The 10,435-nt window shown below is 47.3% G+C and overlaps 1 protein-coding gene across 1 annotated transcript in view; it reads right to left on the reverse strand.

Annotated features, from left to right (window-relative positions):
* SRRM4 (serine/arginine repetitive matrix 4) overlaps positions 1 to 9,376 on the reverse strand; it is a 169,427-nt gene extending 160,051 nt beyond the window's left edge. Inside the window, exon 1 of the mRNA XM_052655011.1 lies at positions 9,246 to 9,376. Within this exon, the coding sequence (XP_052510971.1) occupies positions 9,246 to 9,376 (131 nt within the window). The remainder of the gene's footprint in view (positions 1 to 9,245) is intronic.
* Between the last annotated feature and the right edge of the window lie 1,059 nt (positions 9,377 to 10,435).

Consider the following 10,435-nt stretch of genomic DNA (forward strand, 5'->3'; position numbering starts at 1 on the left):
TTCTTTGGCACTCAGCTTTCTTCACAGTCCAACTCTCACATCCATACATGACCACTGGAAAAACCACAGCCTTTACTAGATGGACCTTTGTGGGCAAAGTAATGTCTCTGCTTTTGAATATGCTATCTAGGTTGGTCATAACTTTCCTTCCAAGGAGTAAGCGTCTTTTAATTTCATGGCTGCAATCACCATCTGCAGTGATTTTGGAGCCCAGAAAAATAAAGTCTGACACTGTTTCCACTGTTTCCCCATCTATTTCCCATGAAGTGATGGGACCAGATGCCATGATCTTCGTTTTCTGAATGTTGAGCTTTAAGCCAAAATTTTCACTCTCCTCTTTCACTTTCCTCAAGAGGCTTTTTAGTTCCTCTTCACTTTTTGCCATAAGGGTGGTGTCATCTGCATATCTGAGGTGATTGATATTTCTCCCAGCAATCTTGACTCCAACTCGTGCTTCTTCCAGCCCAGCATTTCTCATGATGTACTCTGTATATAAGTTAAATAAGCAGGGTGACAGCCTTCCATGTCCTAGCTATTGTTAATAACGCAGAAGAAGCATTTTAGAAATGATCTTGGGGGAGGTGGGCAGGAGTGGTACCATGGCTTGTAGTTATCAAGGGCCTAAAGTTCTACCAACCAAGGGACAATAATGGAGGGCTTTAGATGAGGGTAGGGAGTTTGACTTACTTTTCATAGAGGTTCCTCTAGTTTGATATGAAGATGGGTAAGGAAGGTAAGGATAGAGGAAGACAGAGTTACTGACAGTGGTGTGAGATGGGAGAACCACAATGGCAATTATCTAAAGCTGACTGGACATAAAACAAGATGATTAAAACAAAACAAAAACACCCTTGACCTTATCTGAACTACAGTGACAGGATGTGCTGCAGGCAGAGAACACAGCTGCCATCAGGCAGAGCTGAGTTAAGTCCTGGTTTCATACTTATAGATTACGTGACCTTGGACAAGACACACTTCACCTCTCTGGTCTCAGTTTTCCTCTTCTGCAAAGTGCATGCGTGTGTGTGTGTGTGTGTGTGTGTGTGTGTGTGTGTGCTCAGTCATGTCCAGCTCTTTGCAACCCCATGGACTGTAGCTCACCAGGCTGCTCTGTCCATGGAATTTTCCAGGCAAGAATACTGGAGCGAGTTACAGTTTCCTACTCTAGGGGATTTTCCTGAACCAGGTATCGAATCGAAGTCTCTTGTGCCTCCTGCATTGGCAGGCAGACTCTTTACCACTTAGTCACCTGGGGCACTTAAGTATAAATGTATCAGTTAAGAGCTCTGGGCTTTTATCCCAATTATGACTCTTACCATCCACATACCCATGAGCAAGTCATGTCTACTCTCTGAGTCTCAGTTTCCTCATCTGTACAAATGGGTTTTAAAAATACCTCTCTCTTTAAGTTACTGTGAGGATAGAATCAGATGACAGATGAAACGTGCTTAGCACAGGGCTAGGCACATAATAACATCAGGAGCTTGGCACACACATTCCCACCATGAGAGAATGCACACACATATCATGAATACACACATGTCAGGCCCAGATGGCACCTCTCTTCCCGTAGGAGTGGTAACTGTCTTGTAAAATTCCAGCTCACTTGCCTAAGCTTAGCTTTTAATGAAGCTACTAGAGTACAGTGATCCGTTGGTGTTTCTGCTCAGCGAACCTGTCAACAGGATGTAAGCCCAGGGAATCCGGCAACTAGGGGATTCTCCTGATGAGAGACATTTGCGTCCAGAGGATCTTAATATTTGTTTTAAACAGACAAATGTAGACGTGAATTACTTAATGACTGTTTTAGGGTTCAGCATTGTTCCTGTATTTGGTTTGGCTTTGTCTCTATGACATCTTAATTCTGTGTTGTATTTCACGGAGCTCTACATACAGGCTGGTGGCATATGGGAGCTCCCTCAGCAAAATCTCCAATGGAGATGGAGGAAGGGAAAGAGACCGAGGGAGGGAAAGAGAGAGAGAGAGTGCAGAGGCTGTAGCTTCAAGGGTGTGCAGTGAAGGGAGACTGGGGGACTGCAAGGTGAGAGAAATAGTCTAGATTTGCACGCATGGACATGAGAGATACACCAAACCCTCACCACCATGGGAACAAGATTTGCCACTGCTATTTGGAAGTCTAAACAGTGTCTTTTTCAATTTCCTAATCTGATTGATCACAATCAGAGAGATTGTAAATTTCATGCTTGTCTATAATGCATGGAGGGGCCCAGCTAAGCTGACTCTGCTGTTCAAAGTCATCCCTGGCTGCATTAGAGTTGGGAGAGAGGAGCCAAGAAAAACAGATCAGACCCGGGTCCCTGACTGCTCCTGGGACGCCCCCTCCATCCTCCTAGCCCAGGTGTTGAGGACCTGTTAAGTCCTTAAATGTCTTACAAGGCTTGATCTGTTTCCCGCCTATGTCTAGCGAGTCATCTCCTGTCAGTCTCCTCCACACTCTGCTCTGCCCACATCAACTTTCTTGTTATTCCTCAAATATATCAAACTGCTCCACCTCAGGGCCTTTGTACGTTCTGTTCCCACAAACACTTTCCCCCAGTAATCCTCATGGCTGACTCCCTTCTCCAGGTCCCTGGCCCACTCCCACCCAATAATGCCATCCCCTCCCTCACCCTTTAGCCCTTTGCTCTGCTTTATTCTTCTTTTAAGCACTTACTATCGCTTAACTTATATTATTTCTTTCTTTCTTTATTATTTTTCTCCCCCATGAGAGCAGGGGGCTTCATGCTGTTCACTGCTGTACTGAGAAGGAGCTCAAGAAATCTGCTGAATGAATGAATGAAAGTATGGCTTTGATTTTTAGTCACATGCAGCTTCTTCCACTTTGTGCATTCATTCCCCATTGGTTTATTTTCTCTTTGACACATACAGGCTCACTCTGATCTCCCCACCATCGGTGGCTGCTTGAGGAATGCAGACTGGATTTCGTTTTAGCCAGAACTGGACCATGAAGGACAAGAAACGTAATGGCCCAAGCCTGAGACTGTATCCTTGAGCCGCTGACAGGGGAGTTGGGAGATTTTAAGGGCAGTTCCTTCCTACAGGCCCCCTTCATTAGCACTGACTAAGATCCCCACAAATAATGTCCCCCTCCCCGCACCTGAGAGTTTAGCCCCATAAAAAGGTTCTGGGAAAAGAAAAGCTCTTTCCTGATACTCTACAAGGGATAAAGGCCTTATTCATTCTGATCATTCCTTGCATTTGTAGGTAATACTGATGAAATAAAAGAATCATTCCCATTTCACAGCTGAGATAACTAACAATTACAGTATGATGATAAGCAAGGATTCCAAGCTTCACTGAGGATCTCTTTCTCTGACTCTCCACATCCCGCTTTCTTTATTCCTATCTACATTATAGTGCTAAGACTGCCTCACGCACACACACTCATGCTTCTGTCTCCCATTGCTGCTAAATTCCAAGGCCCTCAAATGAAAAGACTGCATTTCATTCATTTTTTCCTCCCCGATGGGCCTGGCACGTAGTAATAATAAGAACGATCATTTATTATTAATAGTAAGAGCTAACATTGATGGAGCCCTCACTGCGTGCCAAACAGCAGCTTTCCATAAATTAGTTCATTCAGTCCTCTGAACAGCTCTTGGAGGTGGCTGCTATTATTAGCCCCATTGTATGGATGAGGAAACTGAGATTCAGAAGGTCAGGGTGCTTGCCAAAAGCCACTGGGGCCAGTGAGTGTCTGCAAACAGTAAAAGGAAACAATTGTTTTAATTAGTTTGCCTTGGGGGCCTGTTGGATTTTTAAAACGCTCTGTACAAATCTCCACTGGCTCTTTTAGGCAACTGTAGTGAGAATGATCTCACCACAACCCCGCGAGATGAGTATGTTATCTACGGGGAAACTGAGGCATGGAGAGGCAGAATGACTAGCAGATTCCAAAGCCAGGAAGCAGCCTTGCAGGATGTCAGACTGGGTCCATCTGACTTCAGAGCCCAGGCTCTTCATTGTCTTACCTCTTCCACCCCAGGAATAGTCTCTCACACCTCAGAGAAAGTCTCAGTAATAGCAAGCATTGAACTCCAGTTTTGTTAAGCCCCTGCGAACTCTTCCACCTCACAGGAAGGTAAATTGAGCCACTCTGAAAGAAAGGATAATTTTAAAAATGTGTAGTGCCCCTGCAGGATGACCAAGGTGCCCATGGAGCAGAAGGCACCTAACCCAGACTTTCATTCTCATTTATAGGATGGAAGAGATGTCCCCACCTCTATGGTGGCCGGGAGTTAACAGGGACTCATACAGGTTTGGAAAGCACTTCCAGGTGGGATTAAGTTCAACCTCCTGTCCATGGACCAGCCTACAGGGCCGCTCACCCAATCACACAGATCTCTATATTTAGAGAGCTTCATTCTGACACTGTGCTGTGCTGTCCTTAGTAGCTCAGTCATGCCTGACTCTGCAACCCCATGGACTGTAGACCGCCAGGCTTCTCTGTCCATGGGGATTCTCCAGGCAAGAATACTGGAGGGGGTTGCTAGAGTCAAATCTATTTGCAGTGTGTGTGTGTGTGTGTGTGTGTGTGTGTCTGTCTGTCTGTCTGTCTGTCTGTCTGTCCGTCTGTCTCCTAGTCTCCCAGGTTGCACTGATCATTGTCCTCAACCTGTCAGGATGGGGTTGTGGTTGGGAGAGGGCTACTCTGATGCTGGATTTGGGCCATGTGTACTCATTCAATTAATGCATATAAGTTTCATTGAACATTTACTGCAGCCCGGGTCTCTAAGACAGCACGGTTGCCAAGTGAATATGGCAGTGTCAGAAATGATCCCCTCAAGGATCCTGTACACCATTCACCAAATTTCACCTTTCAGAAGGAGAAAGGCTTGACCCAAACAGTAACACTCCCTTTGCAGAGAAAATGTTCATTCATCGCTGGACAAGCATTTTCCCTGACCTTTGTCTATTGGCTCTTAACCACAGGAAATCGCCTCCCATCAGCCCCTTACTCTGCTCCCAAAGACAGAGTCAGCACAAATGTGCTAACTGATCTCTTGGCATGAAGGGGAGTCTTGAATTAAATGATTCAAAGGCATTTTCCCTGCCTAACAATTTGGCTATCTTTCCCTTTATGCAGTAAAATCTCTGATAGTTTGAAATTTATGATCCTTTTAGGCAGGAATTGGGCTGAAGTCTGCTTCTGGACTATTCTGTATGGAAAGGATTTTTGAAGAAAATAGCTTGCCAAAAAAATAGGAAAGGGAATGCTTACTTTATTTAAGGGCGGGGGGGGGGGGGGGTCACCTCTCTAGCCCTTTACAAACCCTCCTGTATCTACGAACAATTGATATGCTAATTACAGACAACAGTTACATATTTATTGTCTTCGACTACTCTTCATTGATACGATTATTATTACAGTTTGAGTTGGCCTGCAACACTAGATTTCCCACTCTGAGCCTAAAGTTCTTGGATACAAGCTTTTCTGGGCTAAGGAATTTAAAGAGAAATAATTAGTGCCAGGAAAATTACTATACTTCTTTGGTAGGGTCAAAAGAGGCAGTCTCATACATCCCAAGTGCCTTGTTGATTCATGCTGGCTCTCGTCCACCTGGTAGGTGGTGAGGTTCGCCTGGGATAGCCCCCGTTACAGCTTCCATCCTGGAATAACCACTCACAGATGTCTCTTTTTACCTTTGATATGAACTACAAATTATATAGTCACTCTAGATTTGATGGATTAGGGGATTAAAACTACTGTTTTCAAGGAGTTAGAACCTTGGCTGGACTGCCAGTGCTTGGTCATCCCTATACAATCTGAAAGGATAATCCATAAGGATATTGTACCAATCAAATCTGAATTCAGACCGTTCTTTACCAGCCCTCCAACTGCCCTCAACTGAAAGTGCTGGATCAGAAAGCAGCTAAACTTCCCCTGAGTGCTAAGTCGCTTCAGTCATATCTGACTCGTTGCAACACTGTGGACTGTAGCCCACCAGGCTTCTCTGTCCATGGGATTCTCCAGGCAAGAGCACTGGAGGGGGTTGACCCAGGGATCGCACCCACAGCTCTTACATCTCCTGTCTTGGCAGGCTGATTCTTTACCTCTAGCGCCGCCTGGGAAGCCCAACCTTCCCCCAGGGAAGGAAATACGGGAATTTAGGGAGGAAAATATTGGACTGCTCTCATCCTACCAATGCATCTCCATCTCAATGCAGTTGCCTGTTAGGAGTTGAAAGCTCACAATTTTTATGGTCAGCATTATTAGGGGGAGAAATGGATAGACAGGAAAAACACGATCAATGTGTATTAAACAATCACTATGGCCCTCACACTGTGGGAAGTGCTTCACCTTACTTAATTCTCCTAACTCACTGCCTGAGATGGCTACTATTGTTATTTCTATTTTCAAGCTGACAAAATAGGCTCAACTAGGCAGAGCCACTTGCCTAAGGCACTTGGCTAAATGGCAGAACCAGGGAATCCAGGTTCCTGTGAAGCTCAGTTCTGAGCTCTTAACCACTGTGATATACTGCCTCCCACTCTGCTTTGCTGTTTTGACATTTGAGTCAGACATCTGCTTGCAACTTGGTACATTATAAAGATATTGCCTCATCAAGTATACCTCACAGAAGGGGAGAGGGATAGGGACCAGGGGGTGCTTTGCTTGGAGAAAGGTTGTACGATGTATGCATATTAGTATGAAATCAACTAATTGAATGCAAGCTTCTATCCTGGTACTTCAGAAACAGATTTAAAATATCCTGGGGAAGTTCATTCAGTGGGTATTCCTCATCCATAAACAACTATTAAGTGTGTAACAAACAGGACTGGCTGGAGGTTCATCTTCCCCCTTCCCCAGCTCTTTTGGCAGATCTGCTGACTGCGAGCTGGGCCTCATTCATGAAAGGAGACAACATTTCTGATGAGACAAAGTCCCCAGACTGCCTGGGGAGGAAGCTGCTGGGCCCAGATGATGCTATGCCCGTGCCTCTGTTTCTTTCCTTCCTAAAAACTCTGCTTTAGAAACACGGTACTTTCATCGTTAAGTAAGTACAGAACATTACAAAGGAGATAGAAACTGACCATCACTGGATGTGGATGGTGTGGGTGAAAATGGGGATGTTTCAGGTTTTGTAGCCAGTCTGTTAAGAGACAATTCCAACCCAGGCCTTCTTGAAGACTTGAATACAAATGTTCCCTGCTCACTCTGTACCCCAAACCAGGAGTAACAGCTACAAAACTGGAATCTATTCTACAGAAAGGCCACGCCTGTCACAGAAGTAATAAGACGATCCTTTAAGCATGATATAATTCAGGGGCTAAATGCTCAGACTTTCTCCTCGGGAATGGGTTTTCCGGGGGTAGGAGACTAGGGACCTTAAAAGACACCAGGAGTGAAATGATACCTGGGTGGGGAGGGTTGGCTATTGTAAGCGTTTCATATGAATTAAATTAGGATTTGCACAAAGCCTCAGAAAGCATGACGGTTGAGAAACTTTGTAAGCAGTTAATATGATTGAGGGTATGACTAGGAAAAAAAGGCATGATAGTAACAGACTGACAGACAAAAGGTGAAGGTACCAAGCAAGGTGGACATAAGGTATGCTTATCTGAATTAAAATACCACCAGGAATCTGCTGTCCTCTTCCTGCACCCCTGAAATATGGAAGACTCTGGACCAACTGCCACACTTCTAGTTTCCAGTGAAATTTCCTTTAGTCCCTTTTACAAGGGCATATTCTGTGGCCAACGCAGCACTGGTTTGCTAACAGTAGGTGCACTCCGAAGGTGGAATGGATGGCAGAAACCCAGGAAGATAAAACCACTAACGTCAAAGCTCTCTACAAACGACCTCCTTCCAAGAAGAGTAACATCAGCTTTTGGTGGTACTTGGTGTTATTGTTCCTCTTCTCCAGCCTGTGTCAGAGGATATCCCCTTATCCCAGACACAAATACTGGCTGCTGCTGCTGCCACTTACAGCCTGCTACATTCTGCTGGCCTGTCATGTTTCTAGTCCACCCTTCCCGAACACGGGACACCCATTTTTCTAAAGACCTGTATGAGCCAGGTCCCTATCAGACTATGAAAAGTTCTCCAGTCTGAGTTTGATTCTTAAGATATGACTCCCCATCGGTCCTCCACCGTACACCCACTGGAAAGTTCAGATGCAACTGTGCCAGACCAGACATTCTGTCTGAAGCCCTTTCCCAGACATGTTTTCAATCTACTCCCAAATGAAGCCTGCCAGGATTAATAAATCCTCCAAGTGGTCTTCCCTGGACCACTTCTTTCTTTTTCTCCCACCCAACCACTCATCCAACACCAGCAAAAGATGAATTTTCATACAGCCTTGATTTTTCCTGACAGAGGGCACAGCCTTCTTCCTTTCATTCCCAAACTCCTCTAAACTGAATGATTTATGAAAAGAAATGGGTTTTCTCTGTCTCGGAATGCTTCCGTTGCATGCAACCTCCTCTCTGTTTCATCCCACATCTTCTTCACCCTCTTTCTGCTCTTCTTTCATTTCTTCCCTCATCCTCCCTCCATCACACTACTCTACTGCCACATAAGGACTGGCTCATTTGCCTGAGTTCAAAGCAATCAGATTCTTTTTGGAAAAACAGATTAAACTCTTCTGAGTTCATCCTCATGATCTTGGGAGCTCCTCCCTGACTCCTGAGCCCAGAGTCCTGGTTTTGGATGCTGGAGACTAGATAATTCAGCAGCAGCAATAGCCAGAAAGGCAAAGAGGAGGGTGCTGTTTAGGGTGTATCTGAGGGAACAGCATATGGGCTTTTGTCAAAACATTCAGAGCTCCCTAGTTTCTGAGCTGAGTATAGAAATGTGCCGCTGTATCTGAACAAGGCTTGAGCTAGTTCAATCTTCATCTTTTCTTGTACAGCACCCCCGACTGCCTCAATTCCACCATTTGTTCACCCCCTGTCCTCGGAGCTCTGTGATACCAAGAAAAGTTTCTCAGTCAAGTCATCTCCCACTACCACCACCCACCCAAAGACAGCAAAACCTCTCAAACAGCAGCTGCCAGGTCAGCCGGATGAGCATTGCTCCCCCTAAAGACTCTCAGTCCCTTCTCAACAGCTTCCACCTCACACAAGCAATTAGTTCCCATGTTCCAGCGGGAGATACAGAGTAGTGATGGGAAAAGACAGGCGCCCTGGCCCAGCTGCCTGCATCCACCCCTCAGGGCTTGAGGCACAGGCCAGTAAAGGGGGACTGCCAGGGTCTCCCCTCTTAAGCAGGAGGTCATTACCTTGGCAGCGGCTTGCGGGCCGTGATACTGGCGACAATGATGCTCTCTGGACGCGGGGTGGCCACGGCTTTAAAGGTTCCTCGCCAGAACTTCTCAAAAAGCTGTTTCTCTCCTTGCTGAACGCTCGCCATAGCCAACCCAAAGGGCCCGGGGCTCCCGGGCGCTGTCCGAAGTGCTGAAACGTGGATTCCAAAAGGGGGCACACCGGGCTCGGTCCCTGTCCGTCTGAAACCGAGAAGGGTGGGGTGCGAAAGACAGGGGTTCAGGGCGGGGGATGGGGGGCCTCAGCCTGGGCCAGCTGGGGAGAAAGAAGGCTTGTCCACCCGTTCTCTTCGTTTTCTGGGTCAGCTCTGGGCTGCGCTCTGACTGGCGGAGCCTCCGCACCCCAAGAAAGGAAGGGAGGACTGGCTTTCTCGGCAGCGCCGGAGAGAAGAGGCGCCGGGGTCGTCTGTGTGTGCGTGCGCGTGTGAGCTCCGGCGCGCCCGGGTTTTGTCTCTCTCACAATGTGACGTTGGAAGAGGAGGCTGGTCGCGCGAGCTGCACTTTCCTCCCCCCTCTCCGCCTCTGCTCCTCCCCACCCACTCCCTCCTCCTCCTTCTCAGCCTCCTGCCGCCATCTGCATAACAAAAGCCCGCAGGTCTAGGGAGGAGAAAGGGCGGGGCGTGCGCCTGTCACCAGGGCCCCGCGGCTACGGAGTTGCAGCGCTGACCCCTGAGAAAAGCAATCCCGGCATCCGAACTGAACCAGGCGTGAGATCTTGCTTTCCAGCTCCCTCGCCTCCCGCTCCGTTGCAGACTTTCCCCCAACCCTTTCTTGCGTGCCCTCTGGGCCGGGCCACCTCCCTATCCAAGCCCTTCGCAAGTCCTGTAGAAGATCCTCTATTGAGGGAGGTAGAAAAAACTTAATCAACCCACCTTAGTCAACCTGCCCCCACCGCACCCCGCCTCACTTCTGAGAGGGACTGTCTACAGCAGCAAAGGGGTAGGGGTGGAGTCTTCTGAATTCCTCTTTGAGCCTGGGTGCCAAGCGAGATCCTCACCACCCAGAAAGTGCCATTTGATGGACAATCCGTCACCAATTCGGCCTCTCGCCATCTGCCGAGCCGGCCCCGCCCGCAGAGGGTTGCAGCCTTACATCTGTGCATGCGGCTCTAAGGGATGTCTCTTTGTGCCTCACAGCCAGCCAGCCCA

The sequence above is a fragment of the Budorcas taxicolor genome, chromosome 17 (assembly GCF_023091745.1).
Source record: "Budorcas taxicolor isolate Tak-1 chromosome 17, Takin1.1, whole genome shotgun sequence".
Lineage (NCBI taxonomy): Eukaryota > Metazoa > Chordata > Mammalia > Artiodactyla > Bovidae > Budorcas > Budorcas taxicolor.